Genomic DNA, 23,009 nt, shown 5'->3' on the forward strand with positions numbered 1-23,009 from the left:
AAGATAAAATCAAGTGTGTCACTAATCATTTAGTGGATACAACATCTCTTTGGTGGACCGTGGTTCGCAAAATTATAGATTGTCCCGCTACCTGGGAGAATTTCAAGAAGAATTTTATGCAGAATTTCCTTCCTCCACAATTCCATGAAAAAGCCATAAAGCAATGGGACCTTCTTCAGCAACGAGATCGTGAGTCTATTCCTCAGTACATCGAGCGCTTTTGGAATGCATTACTCCAGTTACGCATGCTTAAAGACGTACCTAAAGCGACACACAAGCGCAAGTATATGTCTGGACTACTTGGGCATTACTACGCTGAAGTTAATATGTTCAAGCCTGCAACTCTTGAAGACACAATTTCATTAGCTCATGACACTGAAGACAAGCTGCGGGGAAGAGACAAGCGTCCACAGCAATTCCAAGCCAATGGTAACTATGAATCTAAGCAATTCAACTCAAATTTTAGAAGATTTAATCAATGTCATTTTCCTTCATCATCTTTCCGTAAAAATTGGGCAAAACCACCTGCTTTACCATCCAATACCAACCAAAACCCCAAGCCTATTCCACAGCCAAATCCTAATGTCCCTAGACTTCCTGCCATTGCAAACAATGTAACCAAAGCCAAACCTATAGTCTGTTATAAATGCCACCAGCATGGACATCTAGCAGCAAATTGCCATTCGAAGAAGCCACCTGTCCATATCAACTACCTTAGAGCAATGGAAGATGACGAACATGAAGAAATGCCTGATTTCACGGAAGATGAAGACGACATTACTACTCCTTCGGATACTTTACCAGGTATGCCAACTCCACATTCTTTATTGACAATGAAATGTTTAGTGCATGGAAAGCAAAAGATTATTTTGCATGATGGTAGTACTCATGATTTTATTTCTGCAAAGCTAGTAAAAGAATTGAAGTTACAGACTGTACCTACGCATTATCGCATCAAAGAAACATTCTTAGGCACTAGGTATAATGATACACAGGAAGTGCATGACTTAGAAATTCAAATTGGTCAATACACTGAAAGAAGAAATTTTCTAGTTGTACCATTACAGTCTAGTGATATTATTTTAGGTATGCCTTGGCGTCATCAGCATAACCCTGATATAGATTATTCCACACATTCAATTAATATTCAATTTCAAGGAAAACATATTACATTGTATGGTATGCATGCATCTAATGCTTTTCCACTGCTTTCGCATACTCAAGCTAAACGTGCATTACGCAAAATTAGTAAATCCTATCTCATTTGGGTGAATGAACTGCAAGTTAAAGAAAATCATATGCACCCTAGGCATAAAGAATTTCTTGCACACTTTAAAGACTGTTTTGCCGAAGATCTACCACCTGGTTTACCTCCTTCACGTCCAGAAGACCATAAAATAGATTTGATTCTTGGTACCCAACCACCTTGCAAAGCACCATATAGGCATAACCAGATAGAGCAAAAAGAAATTCAAAGTCAAGTTGAGGAATTACTAAATAGAGGATTGATTAGACCTAGTAGTTCTCCATTTGGTGCACCTGTTCTGTTAGTAAAGAAAAAGAATAATACCTATCGTATGTGCATTGAATTTGTCCTTGGTTTTCCAGTTATTAAAAGATAATCAACTGTATGCAAATCCGGAAAAGAGTGAGTTTTTTAAAACAAAAATTGAGTATTTAGGTCATATTGTATTATCTGATGGAATTAAAGTTGACCCTAAGAAAATAGAAGCAATATTGAATTGGCCTATACCTAAAACTGTGCATGAGTTACGATCATTCCTAGGTCTTGCTAGTTTCTATAGGAAGTTTGTGCGTAATTTCTCATTACTTGCTTTACCTCTGACTAAACTTCTGAAGAAAGGTATTGTTTATCATTGGTTTAATAATCAACAGAAATCCTTTGACTTATTGAAACATGCATTAACCCATGCTCATGTACTATAGTTGCCTGATTTTAATAGACCATTCTTTTTAGTAGTGACCGATGCTAGTAGATCTAGAATAGGAGCCGTACTTATGCAGGACAATCATCCCATAGCCTATTCTAGTTGTAAGCTGAAACCCTCTAAACTTAAATATTCCACATATGACAAAGAATTATTAGCTGTGGTACAAGCTTTAAGACAGTGGAAACACTACTTAATGGGCTCTGAATTTATGATTAAGACCGATCAACAAAGTATTAGACATTTACTTAGCCAACCCCAAATATCTAACCGACATATCAAATGGGCATCCTTTATTCAGAGTTTTCATCCTATCATTCAATATCAACCCGGTAAAGAAAATGTAGTGGCTGATGCATTAAGTAGAAGACCTGCCATTCATAATATTTCTGTTATATCTTTTGATTCTTTGATTGCTATGAAAGATACTTATCATCAGGACATTACTTTTCATGCTGATTGGAATAAATTAGTTCAAAATAACTTGATTCCTATTGATTCACTATCTTATAATGATGGGTTCATGTTTTATGAAAAGAGATTATGTGTTACAGTTCCATTCAGATCTTTTGTTTTAAATGACCATTTAGAGGCCAATTACCTGTATACCCTATTTATGAAAACCCACCTTTATTAGAGGAAGAGACTGAAATACTTGAACCTGAAGCTATCATAGATACTGACTTTATGACCACTAGAACTGGCCAAAGATATTCTAGATATCTAGTCAAATTTAAGAACCATCCTGTAGAAGAAGCACAATGGATGCACGCTAGAGACTTAAATGCTTTCCCCACTCTGTTAGCTCCACATTGAGCTAATAGCAATTGAGGTCAATTGCTATCCCACCCCGGGGGTATGATGCCAGGAGGCATATTTCACGGTGGATTCCGTGAGGTTTTACGGTGGATTCCGTAAACTTTGATGATCGGGGCTCATACACAAAGTGGATTCTTTGTGCGAGAAGTTGATGGGGACGCTTATCCTTTTCGTGCATTTCATTAATTTAGTGTGTACATGGGTGATTCCGCAAAATGCATATTAAATTAATAAACGTTTATGAGTTTAGAGTGCGCACTCGTAATAAATTAAGGTTAGGATTGATTTCTAACCAGTTGATTTATTTATGTAGCTGAAGACTGCTAGGTATTCACTTTTGTCGGTTTAATTGTATTATTTTACTAACGATTGTGAATGCTTCAGTTGATGTGTAGAGATAGCAGCAGTGGCAGAGGAAAGCATTGGAGGATAGCGAGTATTCGATTTATCATTTATATTTTGATGGCCGCATACCTTAGGCATGGCGCCTATATTTTGTCACACCTATTTATTGAGGCATTGGATATTTATTTATTATTTGTTTATGCGCATGGGCGCACGATTATGTTATTTGTACTTGGACGTTGTATTGGGCATGCCAGACTCTTTGGGCACCGCCCATTAGCTTTATTCCTATTTTGTGCTAAAGCAAACTCAAAAGCTAAAAGCTTGCTATTTTGTAATTTGGGCTATTATTTGAGCTTGAAGATGATTAATACATAAAATACATGCTTTGTGGAGCACTCACACAAGGCATGGGGGGAGATTGCACCCAATTGGTCTCTTGTTCATGTCGTGCATGCTTTTTACCTTGAGTTTTGTGTAAAAAGTAGAGTTCTATTGTTCTTGGGGACCTTCCGGCATTCACTACGCAGGCGTACAGCATCTGATCTGTGCACCAGATCATGTACCACCAAGATAGTAATTGGATAATTGGATTGCCACTATTTACCCCTCCAACTATGATTAATTTGTCTTTGGTATGCACCATGCACTATCCGATATGAATTCTCTATCCCTTATGCTTCTAAAGTCTTGACTTAGTATGTACCATATAATGTGATAGAACTAGAACTTTTAACACTTTCATAGAAATTGTGTATAGCATCAGTAAACTCTATCTTATATTCATCAGCAAATACCATCTTTTGAATTAATAGAGCCAATATGTTGAGAAAATATTAGCTTTTATCACCATGTTCTTCTACAATCATGTTGTAATACATCACTAGTATGCATAGATCCAAGTAATAATTATTGAGCTTTATGAGCCTAACCTCATAGATGCTTTTTATCCCCACCTTCAATATTTTCATGCCTATAACATGCATGGGATCTCCTATCAACTCGAAAACCTTTGTGTTCAATAGATTTTGGGTCTCTATTAAGTTTGAAGGTCTAGGAATAGGTATGATTCTACTTCTATTCAGCACATGAACCTAACCCGTACACCCTTGAATATTTTTTAGTAAGTCCTTGTGCTAATGCCAAACCTGCCACAAATAGATTGTGTATCTATAGTAGAAAAGTCATTGGAGACATCCTTTAATGTAGACTTGATCACCTTCTCCTTCACAATCTTGAACTTTGGGTTGCTTAGCAATCTGCAAATGGATGATCCAAGCTCACTTCCTCCTAGGTTTTCATTTTGAGCAACCTTATAGACCTTGATACATTGCTTCTGCTACCTTTTCTTCACAATCAACTCGCTAATTGATGATGATATCATTTATAGTATCCAGATTATGATAGTTTGATTTTTTTTTAGCTGTTAATTCATTTGATTACTTCACTTATCCTATTGGCTAAATTGGAAGTCAATGTGTAGCAATGATATCGCGATAGTTTTTTTGTGGTTTCTTAGTAGGTTGTAAACACCTTTAACACTTGATCACTAGGTCATCTTGTGTAACCAAGCAATCCATTATCACCCTCACACACACATTTCACAAAGCTTGTGATTTCAGTGAAAGTAGGAGGTTTATCAATCAAGAGGTCAATTGGATAGGTTCCCCCATTAACCCACAAGTCCACATACGTTAATTCTATTTGCCTATAGCTTTGTAGAAATTCATAAGTAGTACCAATATGTTGTGTCTTCTTGAATAAAGGATCATATACAGACTCTACCTCAATGTATAGCTCCCTCTTACCTGAAGTCATTTTTCTTATTAAATGAGGTCAAGTTGAAGATATATTAATTGATTGCACAATTTAGATTAATTTATGTCGAGTGTATCAAGGTAGTCTAGACAGACACACAGAGATGTTAATGGAAATAGGGAAGTTGAGACTATGGAGGTAGACAAGAGAGGCATAGATAAACACATCAAGATGTTAATGGAAATAGGGTAGTGGAGTCTATGGAGGTAGACTGGAGAAACGCAAGTAGACACAGAGGTGTTAATGAAAATATGGTAGTGGAGTCTATGGAAGTAGACTAGAGAGATGTGGAGAGACACACAAAAATGTTAATGGAAATGGATTATTTGAGTCTCTAGAGATAGAGTGAAGAGGCATAGTATGTAATCATTTTGCATTGAAAACTAAGCACCACACTCTCATAATTAACTTTTATCTAAATATGAAATTTTATTTAAAAAGGAATCTTGAATTAGGAGAGAGAAGGAACCTTAAAAAATCCTTTGTGGATAATATTAAAAAGGCAAAACAAGTTTCTGAAAGCAGAGAGAGAAGGGTAATTATTTTACTATTCTTTTTTTCACTTTTTCATGTCTAGGAGGGGAGGCTAAAAGGACCAAAGGAGAATTCATATTTTTCCTAGTGTGTCTTCTTCTTATCCATGCACAAGCCACGTAGATTCCAATTGAAATAATAGAGAGACTTCTTGAGTTGCTAATAGAGAAGATCATGAGGATCCTTAAACTCATACGCTCCTCCCAACGCAAGAAAAATAGTACAATCAACTAGAGGAAACCATGCCAAGTTTTAAAGTGAGATTTTCTTATTCCCTTTAGATGTGATAGAGTTAGCCTTTGTACCTAGTGGTACGTTCTCCTTTACCATGCAAGGTTGCATGTTGCAACTTCCTTCACCCATCTCTTTCGTTTTGCTTCTTCCTTTCTATTTGGGTATTGTAATGTTTCTTATTTAGTGTTTTAATCAACTCCAACCTTTTTGTTCTCAAATTGGGCGTTGATGGCCACTTGGGAAATGCTCTTCTCATTGTCCTTTTATTGTCCTTTCTACTCAACCATCAACTCAGCTATATTAGACCACCATGGGAAATCCCTCGCAAAATGATTTACTTTGTAGGATAAGTAACAAGAGTCATGGAAGGAGTAACACTTGACTTCCACCAGAACCTCAAACCCACGGGAGACAAAAGCTCCAAAAATTGAGGAGGATCAGCTCTCTAATCCCAAAGAATGATTTCATGCTTCTCTCCCAATCATTCCATGAGAGGCTACATGTATAGAGGACTTTTCTCCAAGAATGTTCTTGACGTCCTATCCATCCAATCCAACATATTGAGAAAGGATAGCCAACAAATGAAGCCAATATGCAATCTCACTCCTCTTTTGATACCGCAAGGGAAAAGTAGAATAATCATTTTTCAACAATCCTATACTCCAGGCAAGAAACTCCATATATATGCCCTCACCATGGTCCCTCTCCTTTCTCACCTATGGAGTTTGCAATGACTTGTCATCACCTTGCCTCTTACCCACAATGGTGGCCTATGTGGGCTAGAGGTGCACATGCACACACCAGCCTAGACATGGCCTTTATTTCTTAACGGCAACTAATTCCCTTTGATGTCTCTCCCTCTCATACATGAAATTCCAGTTGGAGTATCATTCCTACACTAAATAGAGTCCACAAGCAAGAACAATCCATACCTTACAATTATTTGAATCAACAATGCATTTAATCATTGTAGCCCAATCATGAAAGATCTAACTCCATTGTCCAACTCTTCTAATTATAGCTTCAACTTGATAAAAGGGAAACTCGACACAACTTGCATGTTGGAACACTACAACAATGCCACTACTAAACTTGAAATCATATTCTAACACTCGTTTTGAGTCTTGTCCTTTCCATAAGAGTCTCGCAAAGCCTTTAAGGCCAACACTATGAATTTTGGACAAACATTTTCTATCAATTTTTGGGCTTTCATAACATATTTCATTTTCAAGATTATAGTTAGAACCACTTATTTCTTACATCTATTCAAAAAAAAAAAGATAAAAATAAACTCAAGATATTGTATGTACAAGCATCACATCACATTATTATCAATTGTGCATAAAACCATTAAAGACAATAACCCCAAAATTTCACATAGTTCTATGAATAAGTACAATTGTATATTTACGATAGTGTGGTTCACTTCTTTTTACATGTAATCACCTAAAGTCTAATAAAAATGAGCTCAATTGAGATATAAATGTACATTGCATCACAACATTATTCATTTAGCAAAAGAAGAGCTCGATAAGCCTAATGTCAATGTTCTTGGCCTCAATAAGTCAACAATGGGTGGAAATCCATCTCTAAAGATTTTTGGTGTTTTGTAAGATCAAAAGCCAATCATCGAGGGAATTGAAATGCTTAAAGGGGATTCAATCTAGCTAGCAATGGCATTCCAAGATGTTAGTGCACTGAATATATTAGCACATAGGGACAAATTTCACATAGGTTGCAATCTAGTATGGTAACCTTAAATTGCGGTGTGATACAAATAAAAAAATCACCATTAAGAAAAATTATTAATGGTTTATGGCTTGTTCACACAATGTTCACTTCCTTATAAAGAAGATATGAAGTGCCCTAAGGGTGGGTTTGAATCATCATGGTAGCCAATACAATCTTTGTTATGCATAGAAGTTGGCCTAATTCAATGAATAAAATGACCCACCATCAGATATTACCTCATCAATTTTATGAACACACGAGAGAGTGACAACTACAATAATCACGAGACCAACTCCAATTGACACAAGCATCATAGGTTTAAATGATGAGATAAACCATTATAAGCATCTATTCACTATTGTTGACTCTGTCAACAAGCATTCCCAATTGATCAATGCACAAATCTTTTAAAAATCTAGGAAAATTGTGTTCTATATCTAGTTATGGATTCTATACTGTAAGACTTGCTTGGGTGAATGCATAAGTATCCAAGGTGCTTCTTCCAAAACCAAAGGAAACCTTCTAAAGAAGTCATCAAATGAGCTTCTAGGTGAGCGCACTTCACAAGCATAGATTTGATAGTACATGGGAGAGTTCTATATCAACGATCAATAAATTTATAATTGGGACCCAAAGATACAAGGGCCGCAATGCATAGTAGGTCCTATGGGCTCATATCAATTTGAGCAAACCATTAATGTTATCAATCATTAACAATCATGTACTTTTAGAACCTTTTAGAACTCGTATAGTCATACATAAAATCCTTGCTACATGTCAAGCATGAAAGGCTTGTCATTTGAACTTCTATCCGTTATCTAAAGGCTTAAGGTCCAACATCTCTTTGGTAGTGATGAAGCTTGTAAAACAACTATAATTTTGAACTTTTGTATGACACCTTTTATTACTTTCTACACTAAATTCTTTTTGTACTTTCATTGAGTTTTGGAAATTTTCTTCACTCACATATCCTCAACAATGTATATGGGTCAATAGGTTTGTATGAGTCAACACATTTTTACAAACAACTTTTTTTAATTGTAAGCACAGCTTTCATATATTTTTCATATTGCAAGTATAGCTTGATGTTGTTGATGTTCTAATTCTTTCAATGAGCAATAGGCTCTTAGAGGTGTTATTGTCTATTGACTATGACACCTAAGACCTAATAGTGAAACAAATCAACCCTTTGCTAAACCCTATCATCCTCATCATAAGGATTGATAAAAAGTGAAAGAACTAGACTATTATATATGTATAGATATAACACCATACTAATTATGATCATTTGATCTATTGCATTATGTTTAGAAGTACACGTACATCAAGAACTACACATGAAAATCACTATGTTTTAATGTGACATATGAATTCCACACGAGTGCTTTTATAGGCTAAAAAATAGTCATTAATATTGGCACATACAATATCATAATGCACTACCTACATATAGAAATAGAGGCTACATACACATCTAATATAAAATACAGAGACTTGATATATGAATAACTCGTTAAAAAGAAAAAACTTGCTAGTTCGAAATATAGAGGCCTAGGTTTGAAAGCACCAACAATTGGAGGTTCTCTTACCTTTGAAAGCACCAACAATGGGATAGTTGTCTTACCCACACCATGACAGTGAACTTGTTTGGCAGTGCGTGTGATATGTTCAAGAAATTGGGTAGACACCTGCAGTGTCTATCGTGTACTTGTGTACCAATCATTTATCTAGCACAAACGCAAGATATGGTATCCAAACGCTTTGCATACTCTTGCCACAACTTAATTCCACATCTCAAATTGGCTTTCCGCCTTTCTGACAAAACATCTTCAACACTTGGCAAGTGGAGCACAAAGTGAACAAGAATACATGAATATAGAGCCTGTTTATAAGATAATCTCCAAAAGTTAGTAGCTTGCATCAATTGATGGTAATGCTCTTAATACTTCACAAGGGATGAGTCAGAGTTGTACAATCTTTACATAGGTCAGCAATGCAGATTTTAATGTCATAATTTTATGTGGTGAATGTCACAATAGGGCCTTGAAGACTAATCATTGGAAATAGTCAGATTGCCATCATCTCATTGCTTTATCTTGTTGTTGCCTTGCTTGCTACGCTGAGAATTGCATGCAATATAATTTGTGATGAAAATTGAACTTACAGGAATGACGATTCAAACAAATTGTTTCATTACCAAATGTGTGTTTTACCTCAGCTCATCTTTCACAATTTGTGACAAGCCATTGTTCATACCACAAAAGCAGTGCCCTGCTTAAAAACACTTTAGCATGGCAAAATTTCTCCCATGAACTGGCTTATCACACTTGTATGACAAAAACAGGACCCAAATCACTGCTTCAATGCAGAAAACCTTACTGCTTTTGGACTCATTGATTCGCTTAACCCTTCTGATCTTTCAACAGCCAAATTGTACAGTTAGCCAACGCATGTAGTTAAGAATAGCCATTCACTCGGCATCATGAGTACTGGATAATGCTTCTGGTTGCATGTGCATAGAAATCTTTGTTGTTAGATAAGAGCACTTTGTATGACAGTCCCAGACCAGGCTGCTGTGGACTTTTCTATCCCTGGTCTGCCTGCGACCTTACAAACTCTGAAAGAACACAGGTTTCTTCACACTTTGTTTGACAGTGCCAGACCAAGCTACTGTGATATTTTCCATCCCCGGTCTGCCTGTGACCTCACAAACTCTGCAAGAGCGCGGATTTCTTCATCACTGAGACGAGGCCCAAAAGTACATTGACCCCTTGGTGCACACTGCTCACCAAACCCCTGTCCAAGGAACAAGGCTCATAATTATGGGTAAACAAATCAAGCCCTTAAACTTTTTCTATAGAAGAGGGAGACAATTTCATAATCTGGTTAAACATGCAGTTACTCACCGGCATCCTACCCCTACCTGAGTAGGTGATTCTGAAAATATCATCAACAGCAGCAACACCATTTCTATGACAGAAGGCAAGCATTTCAATAAAATTTGAGGAGCTGGACAAACAAAGAGCTTAAGTAAAGTATTAGCATTACCGCTCCAGATCTGTAGCTGATAAGGTTGCCCCCTCCATCACCCAACAAAACAACACCATTATAGTTGAGCCAGTCTCAAAGCAAATCCTACATACTATAATATTCACAGCCAGCAGAGTTACAATTATTCACTCCCATGACAAATTATCCACTCCCATGACAAATTATCCATTCTCATGTGAACAATGTAAGGGTTGAACATCCTTGTAAAAGGTACCGGCTGAAGGATATTGCCGCCTCCTACATGGCAGCCTACACATGAGCGTTGGAAAAGGGTCTGCACATTGCCTTGGTCCATTGCAATTGCAGAGTCTGTAGGAAGGCCAGAAGATCATTAAAAATGCGAAATCTTTCCATTCCAATTACAAGCAAAAATGCATTTACTTTTGTCGCATCTCTGCCAAACTGGAAACCACTTACCTGCAATAAGAAAATTACTTGACAGTCCCATAGCACTGAGAACAGCTGTTGCAGCTAGGCAAGTAGCTGCCTTATGTTTCAAGTTTTGAGACAACTTGTTTCCATTGTAGCTTACTGCTGCAGCAGCTGCAAATTCGCAAGAAACATGTTAACAGCAACTCCCACTGCTCATCCCACTTGTTTGTGTTCTCACTAGGAGACTTAATCCTTAACTAGTTTAAGTTCCATTTCCTTTTAAGTTTTATGTTTTCTATCTTGTTGCCTCCCCAAAAAAATCATTTTTAAAAAAACATACATGCACACGTGCATGTTGTGCATTGTACACATGCACACACATATGCAGATGCATCCATGACATGCATAAACACACAACATACATACACTAAAAACATATACAACATAACACCAAAGGCAGAGTAAAGTACGGCTGGAGTATAATTCATACCTTACGGCTGAATAATACATGGCTGTATAAGGTGCATATGATTCAAACTACTTTAATCAAACATGTTAAGTAACACCTCATTAAAATTTAACAACTGAATACTCGACAGTAAAGGCTGACAACTACACTCTAAATAAATGTACCGGTGATTACTCCAGAGTGTTAGAATTGGTCAATTATGGGTAGTGCCCTATGTTATTTGTGTGGTGTGGACACTTTAGTATTAAAGTGTCAAAGTATAGTGTCTAGGACTTCAAAAGTAGTGACAGTAGAATTAACTCGAGTTGAGTTAGGGATGGGTCTAACTTACTTAAGACCTACAATACTTTCATTCTATCATTCTAGTACTTGCATCTTTTGAGTGAGGGACTGCTGCCCATTCTTCTTCACACTCTCTTGAATCGTCGTAAAAGATAAGCATATGAGAAGGCACAGTATTGGGATCTATACCATTTATTCATGAGCAAAGACGTAGCCATAGCATAGCACAAATTGCAGTGGCCACGTCACCCCACACCCATCAGTGACCCAAGGAAATGGCATGCCTATGCAAAGGGACTATATGATGTACCGCACCAGCCACCGGTTCCCCACCCTACCACATCCACCTTCTTCACACATGATATGGTGAGGAGAGTGATCGAGTGCCTATAGCATGGACAATCAATGGATCACACAGGCATACAAGGTGAGCACTTCATTTATGCAATGTACATTTTGGCTCCTCTCCTTGCTTGTATGTTCAATAGAGCTCTAGCAGAGGGCTTCCCAAATGAGTGGACCATGCAAAGGATCATGCCCATCCACAACTCTGGAGATCCCCTAGATCTAGGTGACTACAAAACCATCATGGTGGGCCACACATTGGCCAAGATATATGGAGTGGTGATAGAAGCCGAGCTCATTGAACATGCAAAGAGAGGGAGATTGAGAGTAATAGGACAAGCTGCAAGGGTCCTCTACACTTGAGCACATCTTCATCTTGAGAAGCATGATAGAGCAGGGAAAAATGAGAAAAAAGAGACTTTACTATTGCTTTGTGGATTTCCAAAAAGCCTTTGATACAGTTCCACAAGATAGACTATTATAGAGGCTGCACACACTAGGGATCCCATCAGAAATGATTTGGAGCATCTATGCACTATATGAGAGGGTGGTAGACTCTCAAACATGGTCTCTAGCACCATTGGAGGGAAGCAAGGATGTCCTCTCTCCCCCACACCCTTCTGTCTCTACATCAACAAGATAGATCACATCACACGAGGATGTGGTGATGGGGTGGAGATAGCGAGTATACTTGTCTCCATTATGCTTTATGCTGTCGATATTGTTCTAGCCTCTGAATTAAAAGAGGGCCTACAGCAACATCTCCATGCCCTTCATGACTTTTGTACACAACACGGATTGACGATTAATCTTGGAAAAACCAAGATCTTGATTTTCCAAACATCAGCCCCAATGAGGAGGAGATCAATCTTCACTCTACGAGCCAAACAGGTGGAGGTTGTGGACTCATATGTCTATCTCGGGATCACTTTCACTACATCTACTAGAAGATTCACCATGGCACAAGCAACCACATACCAGCTCACAGGAGGATATGCAGCATTGGCCATGATGGAGAGATAGTGCCACCATGCACACTTCCAAGAGCCTCGCACATAGAGATGGCTATTTGATACACTCGCCACACCAACCATGATGTATGGTGCGCCTATTTGGACCCCTAGCTTGGCTACATATCTATGGACACGGATCGAGAGACCACAGGTCATTATGCTCTCACGAATGATCCACACCAAACCATCAGTACCGCATGAGATTATTAGAGCCAAGTTTGCTACACCCCCCACGATGATGGAGACCCTTTTTCAAACCATTAGCTTCATACATAGAGTATGGACATGCATCCCAATAGACTACCTAGGAGAGCCTGCAAGGCCTCTAGGCATCTAGCTCAAGCACGACATAAGACATCATGGTATGTACGAGTCGAGCAGTGGCTTACAAAATATGGGATCGATATGGACCATCTCCCCCCCTTTCATTATGATCCTAACTCCCCCTTCATACATCTCTCCCACACAAAGAGGAACTTGATCATGCGACAAGATCTCTACTAGTTGTACATACAACATACATGGCTATCACCCAAGCAACCCCTTCTTCCGAAGATGTCTTACTACAAAGACCACTTTATGAAGACTACCATGGATGGCTTACAAGATCTCTACTAGTTGTACATACAACAACATACATTGCTATCACCCAAGCAACCCCTTCTTCCGAAGATGTCTTACTACAAAGACCACTTCATGAAGACTACCATGGATGGCTTCATTGAGAGACCCGGATACCTAGATGTATGCATGCCACAAGAGAGGCAATCATCTGAGGTCGATCGCCACGCTAACACGGTGGTCAACACCATGTCCGTCTGTCATGCTGTTCATCACTCCACCACGCTGCGATGCTGCAGCCTGCTCAACTGGTTGTCGCCTGTCACCCAAAAGTTTTGTTGACTGCCTGAGTCAGCCTATTGCCCGATGGCCATACACTCCGCAGACAAACAACCCGGGCGGGGGGGGGGACGCACGATTGACTGCAGCGTAACGGGCGACGGGGGGGGCTGCACGAGTGACGAAGGTCACGCAGCCGCACGGACCACACGCAGTCAACGCCTTTTTTTTTTTAATTGAAATCAGAAAATTTCGTTCCGATTTACTTCTCATTTCCAGGTTTTCACCCCTACAAGCGCAGAAGGCAAATTTGTGTCTTGAAATTTAGGGGTTTTCCCAATTTTGTGCCCGACACACATTGCAGTGTTCTCTGGACCAGAAATTGCAAACATTGAATGCGCAGGCCTCAGAAATTTTTTGGGGATTCTCAAATGCAAGTGAAATTTTTCTTAGATGAGTCAATTCCACTGAAATCTGTGCAATCTTGGACCGAAAGTTTGGGGCTTTTCTCGGATTTGGGGATTGTGATGCAACAATTTTTCTCACAATTTGCAAGAATTTGTGACATTCTGCCTCCGACATTTGGGGCTTTTCATGTACAAGCACAAATTGGGCTGAAATTTACCCAATTTCTCGACATTGATCCACATTGGACCCCGTGCAATTTGGGGCTTTTGCAGTTTGGGTAAAATTTGTGCAGCATTTGGCCAATTTATGTACATGCAGGTTGAATTCCACCCAATTTGGACATCAACACTTCGTAAAATTTGGGGGTTTTGCTGAAATTACTCTATTTTGGCAAAAAGGGCCTATTCTATGCATGACGGAAAATGCAAATGTGTGGTCGATGCTTTGAGTACAAAAATTTTGGGGGTTTTGACTGTTCGTGTCAAATTTTATGCCCATGGGTACATGTACAACAGAAATTGCAGCTAAATTTTGGGATTTCTCATGTAATGTGATGCATATGCCCTTGGAACAGCTGTAATCAGTTGGATGATGCTGTAGAACATTGTTTGGTGCTTCTGAAAATTTAATTACAGATCTGAAATCTGTGCTTCTACATGGTTATTTATTGCTGGTTGGTGCTTGTTTGTACCTTGGTCACTTGGGTGACAGTTTTGGGCTTGCATTTGCTGTTTTTGGGTCATTTTTGGGCTGAGAATCATGGCTGGCAGCAATGACAGCAGTAATTTGATGCATATAAAGAAGCTTGAAGAAGCACACAACTTTGCAGTTTGGCAAAAACAATGCTACAACATCCTGTTGCAAAAGAAGCAGGCAAAGCCGATTAAACCAAAGAGGCAGAGTATGTGGCTGCCACTGAGGCATGCAAGGAGGCAGCTGGCTTTATGGCTTTCACGTTTGGTGGGAGAGCTTGGCATCACAGAGTTACCTGTTCTCCATTGTGATAGTCAGAGTGCTATCATGCTAGCATGGAATCCTGTCTTTCATGCAAAGACAAAGCACATGCAGGTGAAGCACCACTTCATTAGAGATGTACTTGACAGCAAGAGCATTGAGCTTGTCAAAGTGCATACAGATGATAACCCTGCAAACCTTCTCACGAAGGGTCTTCCAGCAGAGCGGTTTGCTCATTGTCGACAAATGATGGGAGTTGGATAGATATATGTATTTCAGCTTTGTACATACCTAGACTTGGTTGATTCTTTTCTCCGCTTAAGGCACATTGCCTTTAGGTGGGAGGTTGTTGGGAATAAAGGCCTCGTGCCTTTAAATGTGCTCGGGTGTGAACACACCCTTAGCACTTGTACTTACACATATATATCTATCTAAAAACCTAAAGGTACTCTCTTGTCATTGTACCTAAAAACATGCACACACTCTGCTCTGCGAGTCACACTGACTAGTGCTCAACTGACCTTCTGCCTCGAGCTGTTGGCGAGCAGCCTTTGATCTCGGGAAGCATACACTCTGCGCTTTGATACCAACTTGTAGTGACGGGTTAGGCACGAAGATCGAGATATTAGGTATTACTTAGGTACGGAGAGACAGAGAGAGAGAGAGAGAGAGAGAGAGAGAGAGAGAGAGAAAAGCAGAGAGTGCACGTTTTTAGGTACAACGACAAGAGAGTACCTTTAGGTTTATATATATATATATATGTGTGTGTGTGTGTGTGTGTGTGTGTGTGTGTGTACAAGTGCTAAGGGTGTGTTCACACCCAAGCACATTTAAAGGCACGAGGCCTTTATTCCCAACAGGTAGCCATTGGCCAACTTAGAGTATCTCTCACCAATTCGAGATCGAGATCAAGAGAACAGCCCACATCCCTAAAGCTGAGCGGATTTGTAGATTATGCCAAGAGGAGGTAGAGAGCAAGGAGCACTTATACAACACCTACACAAAGAGAGGTGACAATCCAGATAACTGAGGAGATTAGAGCAACATGCTACCCACTGATATAGGGGTGCCAAACACAAATGTTACATTAGAGAGAGATGAGAGCAATCCGCTAGCAATACGAGCAGCAGCTAACAGAGTCGAGGGCCCAGTCCAAATGCTAACATATTCTACCCATCGATCCTGACTGGGTGGAACTAGATATACGAGTATCATTCAACCATACAACTAGACGTGTTAGAAGTGGTACAACAATGAAAGCATAAACAAGTGCTGAAATAAACTGCCGAACACAACACAAAAGAGAGAAAATAAGGGAACACTACAAAGAAGAAAACTCACAAATGTGCTCAAGAAATGGAATCCATATACCAAACACGAGACAAACACATAGAACAATGAGTCATTGGCTGCGTGGGCACTAGCACCATCTCCTCTCTCTCCAATGGGAGCCCACCTAAAGAATAATGATGACTATATGGAAGGAGGAGGAGGAGGAGGGGCCCAATAAATAGGCCTAAAATAGACCATAACCAGCAATTGGTCGGCCAGCATTAAATATTGGCCACTAGCATAAAATGCCTAAAATACACACAAACGTGCCGAACCCATCACGCATGCAGAGACTCATACATGAGCTGACAAACCGACTAACACCCTCTCTCAGATCATGGGTGATCTGATACAATGATAATGACTCATCATAGTCTATACAACATAGAACCACCAAAGTAGAACCATGGATACCCAAGCGGTGGGTGATCAAGCCACCACCAAGATGCCTTAGAGAGAATCTGATGTCGATATCAATAGTGATCATACCAGCTCCTTAAAATAGAGAAGAACCATAGCATGTCTCTATGTCTGTCATCAATGACTTGCGGTACCATATAAGACTATCCTATCAAAAATGCCTCAGAACATATGTAACCATAGATTTCCCGCCAGTGGCCAACGACCAAAGTGTCCCCTCATGTGAGCTTGAGACTAGAAGCTAAGTCTGCTCTCTGTCAAATACCGGCCCATCATGAACATGGATGTCAATCCCAACTCCAAGGTTTGAACTTGCAAAACTTCAATCGATGCATTATGAAAATCCCTCTCTAGAGCATGTGCACCTATATACATGTATAAATAAGGCTCACCAATCCCACCTTACCACCCCCTCACACTCTCTCTCTGGTACTAGAGAGTCGTCAAGGATGAATGCATCAACTGGACTAGAAGCAGCGAAGGAAGGGGCAGCTAAGGCCTTCCCTTTCCTCCATCTAAAGAAGCGGATCCCTTCCCTTCCTTGGACTTCTCCTTGCCCAGAGAATCAAAGTTGAAGTTTGAGAAAGAGGACTCATCGAATAAGTCCACATCTTGCTCCTCCCTCTTCCATGAAGTTGCTAACTCCTTGCAGTCCTTCTGCAAGTGGCTCTTCTTACAACAATGAAAACATTGGGTCTTCGACAACTTCTTCCTCTCATCCCTTTGAAGCTGTAAAGGCCTCACTAGAACCTCCATAATGAGACGGAAGCCTCCCCTATAAACACAAAGATACCTCATGCTCGAGCAACATCAAGGAATTTTGTGTAAAGTTCACAAGTGTAGATGATGTTTGCGTCCACAAAGCATTCACCACTCCATTAAACTCCAAAGGGAGCTCGTAGAGCACCATTCTCACAAGATGTACCTCTAGAAGGGCAGACTACATGTGTCAAAGTTGGTCCTGTACCTATGTAACACAGAGCAAAAAGGACTAATTAGTGTACTTCGACTCAAGCTTCATCTATTGAAGTTAGCCATAAAGAGTCACTACACGCATGGTGGAAGGTGCTTTATACAACATCTAAAGCTTCAACCATACTTTGGGAGATGTCTTGCAAGAGGTAACCACCGGTAGAACTTCTTTAGAAATACACCAACGCAATACAGAATATGCACATGTATCGTCTAAATCCCATGTAAGCACAACTTCCTCATGGTTGTCCTCATAATGCACCAAATTTGCTTCTACACAAACTAGGCTTTCATCACAGCACTCCATGTAAGATAGTGAAGTCCACATAACTTATCATTTGTAAAAGTGCACAGAGGAGCCATATGGCGAGGATAAGAGAAGACAAAGAAGAGAAGGTAGACAAAGAGAGAAGACATCCAACCAAACAATATAGACTACACAAAAATAGAGTTCACACATAGTATTCACAAGTTGATCATAAGAAATCAGTCTGAGGATGTCACCTTGCGCAAGACCAAGATCAGATCTGAAAATATAGAGATGCTACGAAGAAATCAGCAGTCAACAGCAATACAAGGACCGATAAGGGGTGGAATAGCAGCGCAGCCTGAAAACGCAAATCCAAGAGGAGTGTAACGGATGTTGTTGCTGCATTAAATGAAGAAAAGGCAAGTATAATTGGCAACAAACAAGTCGAGTTGCAGAAACAAACTGACGCCTAATCAGCTATAATTAACAAAAAAACATGCAACATGAGCCTAGATCTTGAACTCTGATACCATGTCAGAGGTGGTGCAACAATGGAAGCATAGACAAGTGCTGAAATAAACTGTTGAACACAAGACAGAAGAGAGAGAAAACAAAAGAACACTACAAAGAAGAGACCTCCGAGATGTGCTCGTGAAAAGGTATCCATATATCCAAAACAAGACAATCACATACAACAATGAGTCACTGGCTACGTAGGCACTGGCACCGGCTCCTCTCTCCAACAAAAGTCCAGAGCTGACAATCCTACTAACATGTACTACCTCTTTCTCCCATCGTATCCCTATATGAGCACTTTTTTGTCTTGTACATCACCTTGGCTTCTTTTAGAGTATATCATTGACCACCTTCCAACACTTCACATTTTGATGTCCAATGATGATCAACATTGTACATGATTGTCTCATAGACCAATTTTGGCCTTAGAAAATGTTAATATATCTTTCTTTCTTTTTCTCTCTTCCTCCATTTCCTACAATTGGTATCAAAACTAGACATATGGATTCCGTCTCGTTTAGAAAGAGAAGCTATTGTTTTACAAGAGAAGTTGCTTTTGTTTTCAGCCTGCACGTAATTCCGTACGCAGTCTTGCACACAACCCAACACATGGAACCTCTCTCAGTCCAACTCATGATATTCTCAACCCTACCTGCCATTTTCTCCAACCCACCGGCCATTTTCTGCAAATCTTTTAAAAAACACAACCCCTAATTCGTGAATTTGGGGGTTTTTGAAAATTTGTGCAAATTCTCATTCATCTTGTTCATCTTATCCCCAATTTCAAAGAAATTTTCAATTTTTCAAAATCGGTGCCAAGAAATTTGGGGGTTTTTTAGCAACTTGCTCGATCTCTGAAATTTCTAAGGAAATTTTGGGTTATTGCTTGATTCAAGCTCTTATATGTGAATCTCCACTAAAATTGCTAATATTCCACAATTTCTTCAACATTGGTGCAGATATTTGGGGCTTTTCTAGTTCTTGGGTCTAGCCCGCATCCTGAGGTGAAGCCCAAATGTTGGTTGCTATCTATGTGCATCCCAAGCCAACATTACACCAAATTCTAGGGTTGTAAGTATAAAATCTGTTCTATTTCTTGAGATTTTGTCAAGAAAATTTAGGGATTTCACTTGGCACACATCCAAGGTGGCAAACAAGTGCAACAACAACATTCAATTGCTGTTAGGATCAGATTTGGTAGAAAAAAATTTGGAAATTTGGGGATTTACAACATTAAATTGCTGAAATCAACTTTTTTGGGGACGCATTTCAAGGTACATTAGTGTATTGCTATTCTGAGCACTCTTTGGCACGCTTTTGAAGGCATTTTTGGGCAGATTTTTCTTTGAGATAGTTTTGGACAGTTTTTTTTATTGTGTTGGGATCTTGATACTCGTGTGAGTACATTTTGCACTTCAGCTTGGAAGTGTTTGGTTGCAATCTATGCACTTTATTGCAACAATGGCTCGATAAGGTCACAGTGACCATAGCAACATTTTGGGTATCTTCACTCAAGGGGATAAATTGGATGGCACTAACTACTCCTTGTGGAGTTTCATGGTGCGCAATCTACATGTTGCCAAGAGTCTTTGGGATTTTGTGACCGGTGATTCAACTAGACAAGGAGGGTTTGCACTCAAACACCTCAAAGAGAGGCTGGAGGACAGCACATTGCCCCTATTGCTGCCCACATTTCTTCTAAAAGGAAATGGGAATCTAGCGATGCATATGCCTTTATTGCTCTTTCAATCAAGAGAGCAACTATACTAAGATTGTTAGGTGAGCTTGGATGTGAGCAACCTAGAATGACCAAATATCTATGTGACAATGAGAATTACGTAGCCTTGGCACAAAATCCCGTATTTCATGCGAGAACAAAGCATATTGAGATTCTATATCACGTCATCTATGAGAACATCTTGGAAGGGACCATTGATGTAGAGTATTGTAAGACAAAGGATAATTTGGTAGATTTGTTCACCGAGTCATTGTGCATATTGCCTTCTATATTCAACATTCATTCTCTGTAAAGTCTTCGCCATTCTACTACCTCTTTCTCTCTCTCCTCTTTTCGTGTTTCACTCTTTTATTTCATTCCGATCATACCCTTCCATATCGCTACACTCAAGCGCCACAATCTTTGTAGAAGGCTTGAACAATGCTGAAAATCTGCATTCTTTGCAACAAATCTACTCCAAACAGCAAACTAAGCATAGTCTTCTCTTCTTAGAGCCTCCGAGTTCTCACTTTCGGCTTTGATGCCATGTAATGAGGGCACTGGATTAGGTTGATGGCAAATGGCAACACCATATGACACTAGAGAATCCCAAATAGTAAAATGTGCTGAAGATTTGCAAAGATGAATGATGATCAGCAACTATTTGACAGCTATAAATAGCCAAGGCGCTGCAAATCTGGCCAACTACTATGTAGGCAGGCCCTAAATCTGGCCATCTACAATGAAAATAATGGAAAACTGTGGTTGCCAACTATATGGGCTGACTGCCTCATCAAGCTAGTGTAAATGCACCCTCCAACCTCTGAAAAAGAAATGCAAAGGCTGAAACAAACCTCAGCCGATGTGAACACCCTAAAATACCATTGAAAAAGAAACGCATTCTAATGCATGCTCTAGAAAAAGCTACCTCCTCCACCAAAACACATGAAGTGACAATAGATAGGATGTCAACGCTCCTAATGTCCCCATCTGATTTAGAGGCTCACAAGCAAAAGATGACTATACATGACACAAATGACTACTAAAACAAATTTCTAGGAAACTGTTGCCTCTTTGCACTTTTTGCATGAGTTATTGGATTTTAGTCATGTTTGTAGTTTCTATTTTTCTCTATGCAAACCTTAGCGCATCTTCACAATATCAACCGCACTAATACTCTTAGAATCCAGAAAGATATGCTTCCTGTTTGAATGTAGCATCATGTACACCAATGATGTGGTTAATGATGAATCATATGTGATCACATTCTTGAAAGTAAGACACTTTGATTTGAGCATGCATTGTACACTCATTCGGCAAGACATGACAGTTCTTCTCCTAGACCTGCAGTTAGTGCCAGTATTTAAGGAGGCATACTCATAATCTAATAAAGGTATTTGAAGGTTGCAACATTAGAATTTTAACAACTTACAGCAGCAAAAGCATACAAATCCTACCTCTTTATAATGGCACCAATCGACTTTTGCATACCACTTAATAATGGAAGTGAATTTTTTAGGAAAAGCAATTTATAAACAAAGACTGGTCCTGCCTACACATGAGGGCATATTTAGACAAATCGTCAGGCCATATGAAAGCCATATGCCTGAGAAAGTCCTTTGGTAAGAACTCTGGCTCTTTCTCTCCATTTATCCTAAAACAGCTTTTAACATGTGTTTGCTCTACCATCCTCCTTCATGCATCATTAGAGAATCGCTCAGACAAGGCATCGCTATATCTCTCTCTCTCTTTGAAATGGCATGGTCTCAGAGATCTATCTACAGTCAAAACAATTGGAACTTTACCACAAAGTAATCCAGCATTCAGACCAAAATCAAAGTTTGTCTGCATGATCTGTTTAAACCCTAGCACATTAGGGAAGATTAAGTACTTGTAGCCACGAGTAAAGAGGAAATATCTTGAAAGCTAACGCTCATTAAAGTACCACTAACCGGAGACCTGGAGCGTGGTCATTTTTCTGCGGTTTAACAAGTAACCAGCCTGACAAAAATAAACGATGTATCAAATTGAAGCGCTCGCTCGCTCGCTCTCTCTCTCTCTCTCTCTCTCTCTGTACCTTTCTTGATTGCGAAGCCTGATTTGAGGTCTGAGGCAGCCATTGCGTCTGTATCAGAGAAGCCCGTGTGACATCCATTGCTGCAGAACTGATGCCCATCTTACAATGGGCAACTAATTCAAAATAGGAATAACATTTTTATCTTTACTATTTTCTTTACTTGTAACTAGCGTTCTGTTAAGCCACTTGGTGGCAGCTTCGCTATCCCAAAACGGCAAACGAACATGTCGCACAGTAACTTCGTTTAACAATCTATTTCTCATCTTTTTCTTTTTCTTTTTTTTCTTTTTAAACCCTCTCTCTCTTCCCTCCCAATTTCCTATGTCTAATTTTCTCTCTCTATCTCTCTTTTTGCCTGCTATTTTAATTTATTTTTTCTCCTCTCTTGGTTCTCTCTTTCTCTCTCTCTTCTTATTCTCTTGCTTTCACTTTCTTTCCCCTCTCAATCTCTCTTAAAGTATGTAAATTTCATCTTTTTCCTATATATAATTCTCTCTTTATATTCATACTCTCTCTCTCTCTCTCTCTTAAAGTATATAAATTTTATATTTTTCCTATATA

General features: G+C 39.4%; 1 protein-coding gene and 1 pseudogene across 5 annotated transcripts; one reads left to right on the plus strand and one right to left on the minus strand.

Annotated features, from left to right (window-relative positions):
• Nucleotides 1-9,599: 9,599 nt before the first annotated feature.
• Nucleotides 9,600-22,608, minus strand: CYTC6A (Cytochrome c). 5 transcript variants are annotated; one of them, XM_087681762.1, is made up of 7 exons: nucleotides 22,449-22,608; nucleotides 22,324-22,372; nucleotides 10,899-11,024; nucleotides 10,696-10,790; nucleotides 10,479-10,510; nucleotides 10,354-10,400; nucleotides 9,600-10,226 (listed from the first exon to the last, which is right to left on the minus strand). In XM_087681762.1, exons 1-7 carry the CDS (start codon nucleotides 22,545-22,547, stop codon nucleotides 10,216-10,218), a joined length of 459 nt encoding a protein of 152 aa, XP_087537888.1. In that variant the 5' UTR covers nucleotides 22,548-22,608; the 3' UTR covers nucleotides 9,600-10,215. The 5 variants fall into 5 exon arrangements, with proteins under 5 accessions (XP_087537888.1, XP_087537884.1, XP_087537885.1 ...); XM_087681758.1 differs by having other exon boundaries at nucleotides 10,337-10,400; nucleotides 22,449-22,597; XM_087681759.1 differs by having other exon boundaries at nucleotides 10,337-10,400; nucleotides 22,331-22,372; nucleotides 22,449-22,594.
• LOC148033773 (uncharacterized) lies at nucleotides 12,464-13,466 on the plus strand (annotated as a pseudogene).
• Nucleotides 22,609-23,009: the final 401 nt, after the last annotated feature.

The sequence above is a fragment of the Lygodium microphyllum genome, chromosome 7, assembly GCF_053477565.2.
Source record: "Lygodium microphyllum isolate KBCC chromosome 7, Lygodium_microphyllum_v1.1.10, whole genome shotgun sequence".
Taxonomy (NCBI): domain Eukaryota; kingdom Viridiplantae; phylum Streptophyta; class Polypodiopsida; order Schizaeales; family Lygodiaceae; genus Lygodium; species Lygodium microphyllum.